General features: G+C 37.9%; 1 protein-coding gene across 1 annotated transcript; it reads right to left on the bottom strand.

Annotated features, from left to right (window-relative positions):
* Positions 1-12,384: 12,384 nt before the first annotated feature.
* LOC145076530 (expansin-B15-like) lies at positions 12,385-13,468 on the bottom strand. The gene is made up of 4 exons (XM_079022368.1): positions 13,300-13,468; positions 13,092-13,204; positions 12,788-12,978; positions 12,385-12,706 (listed from the first exon to the last, which is right to left on the bottom strand). The coding sequence occupies exons 1-4, from the start codon at positions 13,466-13,468 to the stop codon at positions 12,385-12,387; spliced, it is 795 nt and encodes a 264-aa protein (XP_078878494.1).
* Positions 13,469-17,033: the final 3,565 nt, after the last annotated feature.

The following is a 17,033-nucleotide window of genomic DNA, read 5'->3' as shown; positions in this document are numbered from 1 at the left end:
GTTATTTTGAAAGAGTTTATCAGCTTTAAAGCTGGTGAGATCATAAGTATATTAGTGTATGTGTTTGTATGAAAGCCTTTGTAAGATGTTTGTAAGATGTAATGTATAAGTTTTGTAATGTTTGTATTTGTTTGAACACTCCTAGAAAACCCTATGTTTCTTACTAAAAGTAGCCTTCTACCAAAGCATCTAGTATTTGTGTGTGTGTCTCTTGTAAGAGTGTGTATTTTCCCAAATCCGACTATCATTAACCAAAAATATATTTTTTACATTACTGTGCATCGTGTGCATGTTCACGAAGTGAATGTAATGGGAAAATAATATCGTACTGTAGTGTTGTATTAAGTAACTACTGCTGTACTAACTACCTTAAACCAATTGTTATTTAAAGTACCATGTGATCGGCCTGTACGCTGCACCGACTCGATAGTAAAACGATGATGTAAGACACCGTAAGAAATGACATTTGGCACCCGTAGACTTGCAAGTCCCACTATAGCGAGCAGTAAGGTGCAGGATAGTCAATCCAGTATAGATCTGTACGCAAACTCATACGCTCCCCAATTAAGGAGATTTTGGATACAAAAAGGTCATGGCAGGTAGTGCCATGCCCCGTTTAATGGCTCACATAACTGTATTAATGTATATTTAATGTATGTGCTAGCTATATTGTGTGTTCTTTCTCTGTCTAGCCTGTATGTTAGTTTCTCATCATAGTATCTATCGTGTGTTTCTCATTATAGTATCTCTTATTAGTTTCTCATCATAGTATCTATTGTATACCCTTGCTACCCACAGGTATTGTACTGAATGAAGTAACCTTTTATATCTATATACATATACATAATATATAACTAGGATTCAAACAACCCCCGGACAGATAACCCTGATACCCTAAGTCCACAGCCAAACAAGGAACAGGAAGTAAGGTGAGCTATCAGTCCTAAGTCCTTTCAATCCTACTTATATAACTATATCTATATAGATACACTTTTAACATAATATAGGTTTAAAAGAGTTTAAGAAACAGTATTTGACATGTAAAAGAGTTTGTAAGACAGTTTGAAGTAAAACAGTTTGATATCACAGTTTGAAAAGTAAGAAAACCACTTGTTTGGTAGTTATTAATCACATGTGATTGATATAATAACTATAATTATTCAAATTGTATCCCCCCCCCCATAAAAGCATTTAAAACATTTAATAGGTTAACTAAAGGGGTATGAACTCACCTGTAGTGAGTGGTTTGGATGAACGGATTGTATAGGATGCTAAGTGTCAAGTGAAGACTTGAGCACACACGCGGATCCTATTTAGCATATAATGATACATATATGAATATAATTAGTGCTTATAACATCTAATTATTGAATTAAAGCTATCTTAGAGGCTAGTAAACACTTATTTTGAAGTGTTACAACCATATATGATTGTATATAAGGGGTATATGGCTATACAAGGGAGTGTATGGTCAAAATACACACCATTTGTGTGTGTGCGGACAGGGTGTGCGACCAGGGGGTGTGTGCGGCTGCTCACTCCCTATGGAATGTGCCAAAATGTATTTTAAGGCTTTAGGACTCATCTAGGAAGGTTTCTTACTTCATGCTTTAGCCTTATATGAAGTTTATTACCACTTTTGGACCTAAAAAGGGTGTGTGCGGCCAGCATGATGTGTGCGGCCGCACACCCTTTATGAACATGATAAAATCATGTTTTTCTAGCATATCATCAAGTGTTCTTAGTATATAACAAGTTATGATAAGTGTATACACGTTATAGAGGCTTGAAATGGTGATTAAGGTGCAAAACTAGTGTGTGTTCTTCGTGTTCTTGGTGTTCTTGACTAAAAATGGATGTTTTCATGGATCAAGGCAAGGGGAAAGGCTAGTTAAGGTCACATATTAACTAAACAAATGATGAATCACTCACTTGATTGAAGTTTGGCGTGAAACTTTGGTTTGTACTTGAGCGAAAATGTGTTCTAGCTTTGAAGAAGTGAAAAAGTGTTCAAAAATGACAAGTGTAGTATATATATGGGAAAGTGTGTGGCTGGGGATGGGTGTGCAGCCGCACACACCTTGTTTGGTGTGTTTGGCCCGATTTTGTGATGGTACACACATACTAACCCATTCTACGACTCATATCTTGATTATACTAAGTCTCAAGCACTCCTATAGACCCAAAACTTCATTATAAAACAGAAAAACGAGGCTAACTTTGATAAAAATGAAGAATGTGTAAGTTAGAAATTTCGTGTTGCCACAGAACAGAATTCAATAACGAAATTACAATTGGTCTTAGGGTTTAAGACTAATTTTCATTACCTAAGAAAATATTGGATTTTCTTAGAAACATACAAACATTTCTACAAAGTCATTAACAGATTTTCATTACAAAACATCACTTATGAACTCACCAGCTTTATGCTGATACACTTTCAAAACTGCTTGTATCCTCAGGCAAACAATAGACAGGTACCTCCTGGAGTTTTGAGAAGTCGGAGCGATTAAAGTCATGTCTTTATATTTTAACTACACTTTTTGATGTATTCAGACGAGACTTAAACATATGTAAACCTTTTTCATATATGTAATCAATGTAATGGTTGTGTTTACTATGATTGCTATGATACAATGGTTGTGATACTACACATGACGTCCTCCACCCCCGAACGTTTCCGTCGTTCCCATTTGGGGGTGTGATAGATTGGTAGTAGAGCCCTTGTTTATAGTGAACTAAGTGTACCGAACCTTACATGGTATATAATTATAAATACTAAGGGGCTGACGCACTCTAGAACTAAAACTAAATTTTCAAAATATAAGTATTTTATTAGAAGTATACAAATATACATACATAACAGAACCAGAGTCAATATGCAGAACAAAGCAAAAGTATTTGGATGTTGGACGCTATGGTTAAACCTGGGCAGTTATGTAATCATGTCTAGGGTCAATATAGCCTGGTCAACTATATTTACTCGAGACATGACCAACATGTGCTTGGGAGTGACTGTGGTGTTGCAGCAAGCCTAAAACTTACGAAGTACATATACATCAGATATCGATAGAACAAAAACATACAACTTAAAATACTATAGGAGTAGTTTATCTAGAGTCGAATTTAGTATACGGATTCATTTCAAGTGTTGCTACATATTTCTTATTAGCGATAGTTACTAGCATTAGTAATCCCCTTCTCTAGACATCGCTTCGTAGAACACTTTAACTTTCATAATGAGATATATCTTGTTTCTTATATCTTGTTTCATATATCTTGATTCAGATTTAGGGGACTTATCATCCTCTTCTTCCTGGTTGTTCTAGAACAAGATGCCTCCCCGAAGAAGACCCATAAGAAGGAACAACGATACTCCGCCACTGCCACCTCCTCAGTTCGATCCTGTTATTTTCCAGGCAGCAGTTACAGCCGCCGTGGCTGCAACAATGGCGCAAGTGAACTCTGGTGATCACGGACATCAAAAGGAGTGTTCCTACAAAGACTTCATGAATGCAAAACCCAAGTCCTTCGATGGAAATGGTGGAGTCATTTCCTTAACTCAATGGTTCGAGAAGATCGAATCCATCTTCGAAATTTGTTCCTACTCTGAAACCAACAAGGTGAAGTTCGCCGCCTGCACCTTCACCGACAGAGCATTGACCCGGTGGAATTGCTAAGTCAAATCCTTAACCCTACTAGTGGCTAATTCCATAGGTTGGGAAAGTCTGAAGGATCTGATGCTCGCCGAATACTGCCCAAGGGGCGAGGTGCAAAAGTTAGAGCACGAAATCTGGAACCTGAAGATGAAGGGTTCTGACATTGCTGTCTACACAACTAGATTCTACGATCTGGCTCTTCTCTGTCCAGGGTTGCATGGAGGAGGAGGAGCAGTGGGAGTGCTTGCGCCCATCACAATCAGGATCGCTGATGGCCACCCTGCTAAGGCGGATGCTCCAACGGTGAAGAGTCGTGCATTTCGGTTGAATACCGAGGAGGCTCGGGCAACGATAGACGTCGTGGCTGGTATGCATTTTATCTTTCTTGCTTGATATTGATTTGTATTGCTTATGTGTATATATGTGCTCATGTATAGGGACCTTTTTGGTCAATGGTATGTTAGCTCACGTTCTATTCGATTCGGGTGCTACCCGATCATTTGTATATCTTGCACTTAGAAAGAAGTTCCAGGATGCGCCAGGAATTTTGGATTCTCTGCTTGAGGTTGAGATTGCAGATGACCGCACTGTGAGTGTTGCGAGGGTGTATCAGGACTGCGTCCTGAATGTGCTTGGGGAGAGGTTTCGTGTTGATCTAGTCTGATACCATTGCGAGGGTTGAAGGTGATCGTCGAGATGGACTGGTTGGGGGGCCAATAGGGCCATGATAGATTGCGAGCACCAGTTTTTGGGGGTTCAAACCCCAAGTGGGGGAGAACTTGTTATTCATGGAGAGAGGGCCTCGCAGGGGCCAACCCTTTGTTCAGCTGCGAGGGCTAGGAGACTTCTTCAGCAGGGTTGTTCGGGATTTTTGGCATATATCTCGGATACGAGGATTGAGACCTCGACGGATTTGGGCAGTGTACCGGCTGTATAGGAGTTTCGGGGTGTCCTTCCCGAGGAGTTACCTGGAGTGCCTCCAAAGAGGCAAGTGGAGTTTCGCATTGATTTGGTTCCTGGTGCCGTTTCGATAGCCAAGGAACCTTACCGGCTAGCTCCACCCGAGATGCAGGAGCTATCTATGTAGCTTCAGAAGCTGCTAGACCGAGGGTTTATCTGTCCAAGCAGTTCCCCGTGGGGAGCACTGATCCTGTTCGTGAAAAAGAAGGACGGGTCATACAGGATGTGTATTGATTATCGAGAGCTGAACAAGCAAACGGTCAAAAACCATTATCCGCTACCGAGGATCGATGATTTGTTTGATCAGCTGCAGGGTACGTCTTGGTTTTCCAAGATTGATCTTCGGTCGGGGTACCATCAGATGAGGATTTCGGATGAGCATATACCGAAGACAACTTTCAGGACTCGGTATGGCCACTATGAGTTTGTGGTGATGCCATTCGGGCTCACCAACGCCCCAGCAACGTTCATGGATCTCATGAACAGGGTGTGTAGACCGATGTTGGATCGGTCAATGATTGTGTTTATCGATGTATTTTGGTCTATTCTAAGACCAGGGAGCAGCACGAGAAGCATCTGAGGGAGGTATTGGAGACACTGAGAACGGAAAGGCTTTATGCCAAGTTCTCAAAGTGTGATTTTTGGTTGTGAGAGGTGCAGTTTTTGGGGCACATCATCAACCAGGAGGGTACTTAGGTGGATCCAACCAAGGTTGAGGCAATGATGCGGTGGGATGTACCAAAGAATGCATATGAGATTCGTAGCTTCTTGGGTCTAGCGGGGTACTATCGGAGATTCATCCAAGATTTCTCCAAGATTGCGGTGCCTTTGACCTTCCTGACCAAGAAGAATGTGACATTCCGGTGGTGCCCGGATCAACAGTTGGCTTTCGAGACCCTGAGACAGAGGTTATGTGAGGCTCCGATTCTTGTACTACCTGAGGGGCAGGATGATTTTTAATAAAACCATAATTAATTTAATAAAACCGTAAGGGTGCAATTTGAACTTTTTCAAAACTTAGGGTTTTAGAATTTAACATTTTGAAATTAAACTTTTAATTAAAAATTTAAATTTCAAAACTTGAGGGCAAGTTTTGAAACCTTTCAAAACTATTAGATCAAAATACAAATAAGGCAATTAAATAATTAATTGGTGATTATCTAATTATGACCTAATTCAATTTCATGCAAGATAATGATCAAATAATCCAAATAATTTAACATTTATCAAATAAGGTAACAATTATCTAATTAGATGACCAAAATCTTTTATTTTGACAAAGATAATCATAAAGAATCAATAAAATTCGAATTTTATTAATTTTAAACAATTATGGCAATTATCCTAAGTCAAAATAGGCAAAAAAATCCCGAAAATCCGCCTGTCTGACAGTTAAACTCGCTGAGTTCCCATATGGACTCGTCGAGTTCAACCTACTTGACGAGTCCACATTGGGACTCGACGAGTTTGTCAGGAAGATGGCCAAAAACTCGATTTTACAGCAAGAATGAATATACTAGGCATTAATACAATAGAAACCAATCAAGTCTCTGATAACACTGATGGGTTTTAGCCATAAGAACATCCTATGTGCTCATGCAAACCATAATGCTTGGATCTAGGTTTCTCTATTGTACATGCAATTCATCCAAGACTTAAAACCCTAGATCTAGCATGTGATAATCAATATTAACACAAGAATGGGGTTTAGATCTTACCTTGATTGTTATGCAGCAATAACAATCTCAAATCCTCCTTGTAATGGCTTTAGAAAGCTTAGAGTCACAAGTGTCACTCTTCTAATGGCTCTCAAACACCAAGAGCAAGAGGATGAAGAATGAGAAGAGAGGAGGCACCCAAAAACATGTAGAAACCCTAAGAAGTTTGTTGGCCACGTTTTTGGTGCCCTAGGGGTCCTTAAATAGTGAGGCTATTAGGGTTATCTAACAAGGAAACCCTAATTTGACTGCTTAGGCCCTAAGCAACCCACGGTCTCCCTCCTTAGAGGCCTTGGACGATTTCTAATGGGTTTACCCATAGAATTCGTCCACTCCATCCTCTATGGAGTCCATTAGCCCAATATCCAACTATCACACAATTGACAGTTCTAGTCCCCTTTATTTAATTAATGTCTTTTAGCCACAAAATTAATTCTTAATTAATTATTGACTAATATTAATTAAACAATATGATATCTCCTTTAATATATTATTCTCATAATATATTAATAAATCATAGTTACTCATTTTTCTCCATAATTCATCCTATCAAGTTGCTTTAGTGAAGGCAACCCAAAGGACTATGCACCATCGGGTCAAGTACATACCAAAATCGTTATGGACTTAGACACTAATCCAACACTAAGTAGACTGTCTAATTAGATAATTATAAGATGATCTTTATCAGTTACTCCAATATTTGTCTAGAGCATACCATTTATATGTATTCCGGGACTTGATAGACCTTAGAATAAGTGATCCTAACTCTAAGTCCACAACCAAACAAGGAACAGGAAATAGAGCAAAGATCACAGATTCTAAGTCTATGACATCCTAGTTACATATAACTTTAGCGTATCCACTAAACAACTATTGACATACTAATAAAGACCTTTAGTTCTCAGATAAGTAATTATAGAAACACAAAATGCTCCTATAGTATTTTAAGTTTAATGTTCTGTTCTACTGTTCTCATTGTAGTAGTTTTGGTAAGTTTTTATACTTGTTGCATTCTCGCAACCATACTTAGGCACATGCTAATCACTCCTCAGATAATGTAGTTGATCAGGCTACATCTTCCCAGGGTTGACCATATGTCTCTAAGTCTACTTGTGCTGCCCAATAATCGTAATACTTTTGTTCTGTCCTAGTGACACTGATTTTAGTATGAATGTAGGTATGTATACTTGGTTAAATATTTTATTATTTAAAAGTATAAAATCTTTATCATAGTATTTTAATCTCGCTTGTGTTTATAGTTCGTATATCTTTTATGGGTTGATACACTTGATTCACTATAAACAAAGCTCTGATACCAATCTATCACACCCCAAAACCGGAACGATGGAAACGTTCGGGGGTGGAGGACGTCATGTACACTACAACAACAATGCAAAGTAGTAAACAAGCAACAACATCATCCATTGCATTAATAATATAATTTCATACAAGTGTGTTCTGTCAAGTTATATAGAAACCAAAAATATATATCAAAATAAAAGAGGAGTCTTGAACGAGCTCCGTCTTCTCAAAAACCTGGCACCGGTACCTGTCTACTGGTGACCTGAGAATACAAGTTATTTTGAAAGAGTTTATCAGCTTTAAAGTTGGTGAGATCATAAGTATATTAGTGTATGTGTTTGTATGAAAGCCTTTGTAAGATGTTTGTAAGATGTATTGTATAAGTTTTGTAAAGTTTGTATTTGTTTGAACACTCCTAGAAAACCCTATGTTTCCTACTAAAAGTAGCCTTCTACCAAAGCATTTAGTATCTGTGTGTGTGTCTCTTGTAAGAATGTTCAAATTGCACCCTAAGTTTTGAGCCGCAAGACGGCAGGTTCTTCGATCAGGAACGTTTGTTTGAGGATGACGGTGGTCTCTCCGCTGCTAGATATGATCAAGAAGGCTCAAGTGGAGGGCTTGAAGAAAAAGAACTGGAAGATAGAGCTAGCGGATTCGGGGTTAGTTTTCCTTGTTTGTTCGGGATAGCCGAGGTCATCTGACACAGTGTGGCCTGGTGTGGGTACCGGTAACCGGGGGTGTGAGACAGAAGATCTTGGAGGAGGCACACAGATCTAAGTTCTTTATTCACCCGAGGGCCACAAAGATGTATAGGGGTATGAGGTTGACTTATTGGTGGCCCTGCATGAAATGGTAGATTTTGTGGTTCGTGGAGCGGTGCTTGACCTGCAGGAAGGTCAAGGCCGAACATCAGAGCCCTCACAGAAAGGTTCAACCGCTACCTATTCCTATGTGGAAATAGGAAGAGATCACCATGGACTTCATCACGAAGTTACCGAGGACAACGAGGGGCGTGGATGCCATATGGATTATTGTGGATAGGATGACGAAGAGTGCCCACTTTATTCTGATCTCCGAGAGCATCTCTGCTGAGAAATTAGCGGATATTTATATGTGAGAGGTTGTAGTTAGGCATGGGGTGCCATTGTCGGTGGTCTCTAACCGGGATGTCCGATTTACATCTAGATTCTGGAGGAAAATCCACGAGGAACTGGGTACTCAGTTACATTTTAGCACGACTTACTACCCCCAGACAGATGGCCAAAGTGAGAGGAAGATCCAGACACTGGAGGATATGCCTCGAGCAAGTGTATTGGACTTTAGAGGGAGATGAGATAGATACCTGCCACCAGCAGAGTTTTCATATAACAATAGTTATCATACTAGTATCGACCAACACACACGACAGTGGGCCAAAACCCTTAGTACGTGAGGGGTACTCCAGGAGTACTCTTAGAATACTAAGGATGCATGAAAAGTCCCTTAGTACGCGAGGCTCCCTCCAGGAGTACTCTTAGCATACTAAGGATGCATGAACGCGGAGGGTGGCCGCATACGCAAGGCATACATATAGGTACGCGGGACATACATGACAGAGGGCCAAAACCCTAATTCTTGGACTTGACACCTATTTAAACACCCTTAAGCCTCTTGGAGTAAACCCTAATCAGCCTCCACAGCCTCATTTCACCCTTTTACACCAGAGATACCTTGTGAGAGTGCTTTTGAGCTTAAGGAGTGTATTTGTGGCTGTTTTAGGGTTTATTCAAGAAGAAGGAATTTCTAAGCAAGCTTGGAGTGCCATTGGGCTTCAAGAATCGACATCTAGTTCACCTTGAAGAGCTTCTGGAGGTATAACGTTTGGATCTTGCTATCTTATTCATTAGATCTAGTTCTATATTGTCCCTTTTTGTGTTCATGGATCATCTCTAGAGAGTTGGAGCAACTCCAGAGGTTAGGAAGAGTAGATCTAAGGTCCTTTGACTCATTCATGCCAAAAAAATGGTATCTTGATGGGTGTAATGACCTCAGGCATGGATTAAGACTATTAGAAAGGTATTAATGGGTTGTTGGAAACATATGGAACATGTAAAGGAATAAAGTTGCCAACTTGATGCCTTAGGGCGTATTAATGGAATCAAATCTAAAGATTGGATCTTAGAACATCGAGTATTAAGCACTTAATGGAAGATGTGCTTAATCTTTTTGTATGTTGGGCGTAGATTGGCGTACGTAGCGCATACAGCTTAGGGACTCAGTACACTGTGAGTACAAGGGCGGTACGCAAGGCGTACGCACCTCAGATGGGCTTCGACTTGTTTTTGGGCTTGTAATCCATTTGGGCCTTAATCAGTCATTGGGCGAGGTCACATTTTGAGTTAGTGGGCCAGCTTATATGTTTTGGGCCATGGTTACTATGGTTGGGCTTTATTGGGCCATGAGGCCCATTAATGATTTTGGACATGGTCTTTGGGCCCATTAGCAAAGGAAGACTTTTTGGGCCATTGTTAAAGGACTTGGGGTTTGGGTTCTTCGATTAGATTATGTTCAGCCCTAACCTAGGCTAATGGTATTATTGTTCAGCACGGGTGTTCATGAACTGTTAGGAGAGTAGCTTTCGGATACAGTAGATAGAGGCGAGTCTCCTCACCATACCAATGGGTCGAAGGCACCAAGGCCGACCCATCTTATGATATGTGGTACACTAGTTGATGTAGTGTTATGTGGCATGTTAGTTGGTTATGTGCTAGGAGGTATGCTAGTTGTATATGTGTTATACTTATATGCAAGACCATAGGAGAGCCCATGACACCTAGATGTAAGACCATGCGGGGAGCCCATGGCTTTCCTATTAAAGACCATAGGGGAGCCCATGACAACTGGATGTAAGACCATGTGGGGAACCCATGGATTTCCTATTAAAGACCATAGGGGGGGCTATGGAACTTAGGTGTAAGACCATGTGGAGGAACCCATGACATCTTGGAGTAAGACCATGGGGGAGCCCATGACATCCTTATATATTTGTATGCATGACTTATATTGTGTGGGGTATGCTCTAGTGAACTCACTAAGCATTAGCTTACAATTTTTTGGGTTGTTTCAGGTACTTATGAGCCTAAGGGCATGGGCAAGGCTTGATGACACGACATGCACTCTCTCAATCGTTTTTATGGGACACTCTGTTGTTTGAAAAAAAATTGCTGATGTTATAAATTTGAAAACAATTGTTCTTGAAATTTTCTGGTGTATTGGAAATGTTTTGATTATTTAAAAATGAATTTTTTTTTGAAAATTGGGTCGTTAAATTAATAAATGACAATAAATGATTTATTGATATATTAAGAAAATAATATATTAATTAGAAATAGTATTATTATTTCATTAAAAATTAATCATAAATTAATTTCAATTAATTTTGCGATTAATTAGATTAATTAAAATTGCAAGGAATAAAGCTGTAGTTGTTCAATAGTTGAACAAAGGGGTTCCAGAACCTTCCCCAAGGTGGTGGAAGGTTTTGGGGAGAAATTCTAGGGTTTCTAAAATATCTCTTAAAGATAATTAAGGAGTTGGATAATTACCAAATTTAAAATAATAATATTGTATTCCAATTAAGGTTTCCAAAGCTTCTTGTATCAGCTATAAATAAGGTCTCTTGGCATCACATTTTTGGCCATCACTTTTACTAAGAGAATCACCGAAAATCATATCCCTTTCCTATCTCTTCAATTTTCCTTAGTTTCTAGGGTTTGGGTGCGAACCATCAAAGACACGAGATTTTTGGTGCTTGCTTCAAGGAATTTTTGAAGAGTGATTTGATTAGTTATTTACAAACAATAACTAAAAGGTATGTAAACCCTAACCTTTTATTATTTTCAAAATTTCTAGGGTTTCCATATTAGGGTTCTTTGATGTTCATGGTTTATAGCTTTCAATAGTGAAACCATAGATCTAATTAGGTTGCATGTGAACTTAAGGGTTAAGTTATTTTCCACCGCATGAATTTTGTAACCTATAAAACCTAACAAAAACATCCGACAGCCCCCAACTGTCTCCGCCCGTATATACAACCATGTCAATAAGGGACGGTGGCATTGCCATGCCAAGTATGACTTGAAGTTGTGACTTCGGGAAGACCAAGGTTATAACGGATTGATAGGTCATCCAAAATGGTAGAGGAGCCAACAGTTCCGACGACAACGGGGTCTCATGCGTGGTCTCCCAAAACTTTTATATGTTTGAATCATGCATTCCATTGCATATGTTACGACATGGGATGATTTATACTATTGATATATGGAAATTGTCCGGAATAAAATATATATTTCTGTTTTAATATGACATGTACTGAGATTCTAGATGTTGGAGATAAATAGAAGTGATTTGGATCACTTACATGAAGTTTTGGGAAAGAAAAAGGCTTATTTTTGGGAACTTAAAACTGGAAAGCATCATACTAGCTAGTATTTTTGTGTATTGTAAAAGTGCGTAATTAAACCCCTTGAATCTTATAATTATCTAACGACAAAAATAACATAAATGGAATAAGTCTTGGCTAAACATTATGCTTTGTAAACATAAATAGTATTTTAAAATGATATAATTAAAAGGTAGGGTCTTACACATAACCATCTTAAGGATCAACCTTCTAATTTCTAGATGGCATACATTATAGTCAAAGTAAGCTGAAAATGTTACTTCAGTTTTGATCCAATTAATCTATCGACAAACGTTGCTAGCAGCTAAAAGTTGACGTCTGAGAAATAAGTTTGACTAGGTACAAAGCCATTCGGAACAAAATTAGAAGCAACCACTACCTTGCCGGTTGGAGACTTGAGCTTGAACGAGTATGGGCCATGGAAAGATGGGCTGACATCGGCTTCCCAAACTGCACCCCAAATATTCTTCATTGGAACAAATTGTTGACTACCAGCCGGAGATATCTCCACTGAACTAAGTCCACCATCACCATCTTCAAACTCAATTGCAGTTGCGAACCAGTTAGGGTTTGTCTTTGCATCAATCTTGAAAGCTATCTTTGTTCTACCATAGTAGCATGGCACCCTACACATGTATGTAGACGGTCTTATTAGATAACGATCTTTATTATATATACTCAATCATTTAATGAAATCACGCACGTACCTTCGAAATTGAATATCAACCTGGCCGAGATTACGGAGGTTATCAACTTGTCCTGGATTCGCCATTGCTCCAAAAGCAGTCCCGCTTAAATCAAAATGGAACGGAACATTGTTACATGCACCTGGGCACTCGTCAGTTATTGTTACAGTAATAGGGTTCGGAGAGCAGTATGGCTCTCGATTGCATTTAATCTGAGAAGAATTAACCACAATAATCAAGTTATATATATATATATATATATATATATATATATATATATTTGTAATCATAATCAAGAAAATCACTTTGGGATTAACTTCTTCACCTGATAACAATCCCCACACCCTTTTCCTTGTAAATAAATCCTAGAATTTCCTGCTGCTATCATGGCTGAGTATGGTGGTGACTGTACATCATTAGCCCATCCACAAGCTCCTCCTGTAGATATATTTGATAAAATGAATACTAATATTCTTCACAAGTAATGAGATTTTTTCTCGAAAATGAAATAAATAATATTGAGATTTTGTTACCACTTCCAGCACCTCTTGGATCTCCATACCATGTTCCTAGAGCAGGTGAAAACCCATCTCCATTTGCAAAGAGGTCATCACTTGAACACAAAGAATTGCTTGCAAAAAGAGAAGAAATTGAACACACAAAAATGAAAATGGAAAATGGGTTTTGAAGGTTGAACGCCATTTTACTTTGAATTTGAATTTGCTCGGCATTCTTTTGGTATTTATATTGGTAACAAGAACGGGATAATTAATATTTTTATTTAGTTAGCATAATTGTAGTCCTTGAAATACTCTCGATATTTAATTTTCAACATTTCTGTTTTTATATCTTCATAGTACGTTCGAGATATATATCGGTAAGTAAATTTTCTGTAGAGAAAGTTATTTCAGTATTTGCTGTGTCTAAATTTATTGTGAACATTGTTATCGCAAATAAGTCAAGAATATAAAAATTATACATAAATTAGTTTGTGGGAATTTGTAAATACAATTATATAAGTAATCTCTTTTTTCATAATTATGCAACTCGTTTTCATTTTAAATTATCAAAATTAACTACAATATCTATTCACTAAGTTTTCAAAAGTAATTAATTTATGTTTATTTCATGCATTAGTAAGTCTTGAATTCAAATCAAAGATTCCATTTATTTCGTCATTTAAAGAAAGCGTTCACATTTCTTTCATAGCTATTTAAGATTAATTAAATCTTACTTGAACGTTAATAATGTTAGTACTAGCTTCTGTCTGCCGGTTATGAAAGTGAAGTTCAATTTAGTCCGCAAATCACCCAACCAACTTTAAAAACGCTCCAAAGGTTGATGTTCTCATCAGCCTCCACCACAATGAAGCCAGGGGTGCTGTCAAATTGAGCATTTATGGGGTTAAGGGGCTATTTTGCAACTCATATGGGTGATGGTGGTTTGGGTCATTGGTTTTTAATGACAACGAGATATAAATTTTACGATGTTGTGTTTATTCAGTACAATCATTATATAGATAAATCTTTGCTAATGCATCCTAAATGAGATTATATTCTCTAACTAGGTGTAAGACCTATGCTCATATGGATTAATTAAAAAAATTAAATATAAAAATCTAAATATTTAAGAACTTTGGATTTATAAAAAAAAAATAAGAAAAGTAGTGAATTATTATAATTGATTTTTTTTTATCTTTTAAATTTAAATAAATAAATAAAATAAACTAATTAGCTTTAATTTGAGAATTTTGAAATAAGTATATCAGTCCATTAATGAAATTGATATTCATTTATTACTACACTTATTGTAATTTTAATATTAAAATATTATGTGAAATTTATTAAAATTGAAACAATCCATAAAATGACATGTGGAAAAGAAATTAATTCAAAATAACTACAACATGATATTTAGCAAATTAAATGAGAGTGTGACATGTAGCAAAAAAACCTTCATTTATTATAGTAGATCTAAGGAACTGCAAGTGTGATTTACATAATTTATCATAAAAAAGCTAACATTTCCAAATCATAACATAAGTATAAAGAAAATAGAGGATACAGGGAAAGAAGAAAACTTATATTATTCATTATATTTACAAAGTAAACAGAGATCCTTTTTATAGTATAATAGAGTGCAACTAATAGAAGATATATACGATAGATATTGGTGGAGATCTACAACAATATTTAACAAAGTAAACAGATGATGTACACGTGAGTTATAGCTTAATATGCCCCCGCAAGATGGACGATCTGGAGATGAGTCCAATCTTGGAAATCAGGTAGTAAAATCATGAGGTAGGAAGTGGTTTGGTGAGGGCGTCCGCTAATTGATCATCACCTGCAATGTGTTGAACACTAAGAGATCCTTGTTGAAAATTTTCCTATACAAAGTGAAAATCTAAAGCATGATGTTTCATTCTTGAGTGAAACACTGGATTTGCAGAATACGATGTTGCACTCAAATTATCATTGTAAATTATAGGTGTTGTAGCAGGAAAGAACTCGAGTTCATTGAGTAAAGATGTAAGCCAGTGGACTTCAGTGGTTGTGGATGCTACAACTCTAAATTCTGCCTCTATTGAACTTCTAGCACGAGTGCTTTGGCATTTGGAGCTCCATGAAATTGGATTGGAGCCAAGGTAAACAATGTATCCAGAAGTACTTCTATAACTATCTTTATCACCTGTCCAATCAGCATCAATAAAGGCATGAAGTGTAAGTGGTGAATGTTTACGCAAGAGAATGCCATGATATAATGTTCCATGTAAGTATCTAAGTAATCCTTTGAGAGTTCTCCAGTGAAGTTATGTTGGTGCATGCATGAATTGGGATAGACGATTGACTGCAAAAAATATGTCTGGTCTTGTGATAGATAAGTATTGTAGTGCTCCAACCAGTGCTCTGTAATCAGTGGGTGAGGATAGTGGTATGCCACCTATTAGACGTAGTCATTCGGCGTTGGTCATCGATGTTGATAAGGGTTTGCAATCACTGATTTTTGCTCTTGTGGTCATTTTGGATGAAGGTTGAGGATGGGGAGGGGATGGTGAAGGGGAGGAAGGAGGAGAGTTATGTGGTGGTGGTGGTGGTATATCTGGTTGAGGGAGTGGGATGTTAGGTTGCGGAGGAGTGAATGGTGAGGTTGTTGTATCAGAATTTAGTGGAATGGATAATGGTACCCAATGATCAATATTGACAATGGGTACATCTGTAGGTTGGGTTGTGAGTTTGTTGAAGGGAAATTTGTGTTCGACAAAAACAACATATCTAGATGTATATAGTTTCTAGGAGGTAGGATCAAATGCATAATAAACACTTTGTGTTGGAGAGTAACCAACAAAGACATAGGAGGTGGAACGAGGGTGTAACTTGTGTGGAGAGTATGGTTGAGCCATGGATAGCATAGGCAACCAAAACTTCTGATTTGGGAATAGTTGGGTTCTTTTTGGAAGAGAAAATGAAAGGGGGATAGATTATTGAGTGTAGAAGTGGGCATCCGATTAATAAGATAGGCTGCAGTGGTGAATGCAAAGGCCAAAAAGTGATTGGAATCTGGGAGTGAGACAGAATAGCAAGTCCGGTTTCGACGATGTGTCGATGTCGGCGTTCAGCATACCCGTTATGTTGAGGAGAGGTAAGGTGAGAGATGCCATAGGAGGCTGGATAGGTGGCAAGTTTTAGATATTCTCTGGCACACACCCCAAACCGAGACGGTGGAAACGTTCGGGGAATGAGGACGTCATGTACAATATCACAACAATTGCATCGTAGTAACCAAAGAAAACACAACCATTACATTAAATATATATAAGGTATTTACATATGTTCGATACATATTTTGTATACAATAAAAAATGTAACAAAAGTATAAAAGACGCGACCCTATATGTTCCATCTTCTCAAACGTCTGCGGGTGTACCTGTCTACTGGTTACCGGAGAATACAAGCGATTTTGAAAGTGTATCAACAGTTAAGTTGGTGAGTTCATAAGAAATTTTTTATATTGAAAAACCTGTCTTTGAATCTATGAAAATGGTTGTATGTTTCTCAAGAAAATCAAATATTTTCTTTAGTAGTGTAAAGTAGTCTTAAACCCTAAGACCCGAAATGTACGTTCGTTACTGTTCTGTAGTAGTATATGAAAATGTTAGTTTGTATGCTTGGTTACCACCAGCTGTATTGTATAGTGTTTTTGGTACGAAAACCTTTGTATGAAAACCCTGGCTACCACCAGTTGTATTGTATAGTGTGTTCTATTA

This window comes from Lactuca serriola, chromosome 9 (assembly GCF_051521515.1).
Source record: "Lactuca serriola cultivar US96UC23 chromosome 9, Lser_US96UC23_V15, whole genome shotgun sequence".
Lineage (NCBI taxonomy): Eukaryota > Viridiplantae > Streptophyta > Magnoliopsida > Asterales > Asteraceae > Lactuca > Lactuca serriola.
Note: the sequence above shows the minus strand (reverse complement) of the source record. Positions and strands in the feature narration are given on the sequence as shown.

What these genes read in the sequence shown, in the direction of transcription:
- LOC145076530 (XM_079022368.1), bottom strand. Translation starts at nt 13,468, where the DNA reads ATGGCGTTCAACCTTCAAAACCCATTTTCCATTTTCATTTTTGTGTGT. An exon ending in TCCAAGAGGTGCTGGAAGTG is followed by an intron (nt 13,205 to 13,299) that starts GTAACAAAATCT and finishes ATATATCTACAG; the next exon opens with GAGGAGCTTGTGGATGGGCT. An exon ending in GTTGATATTCAATTTCGAAG is followed by an intron (nt 12,707 to 12,787) that starts GTACGTGCGTGA and finishes ATACATGTGTAG; the next exon opens with GGTGCCATGCTACTATGGTA.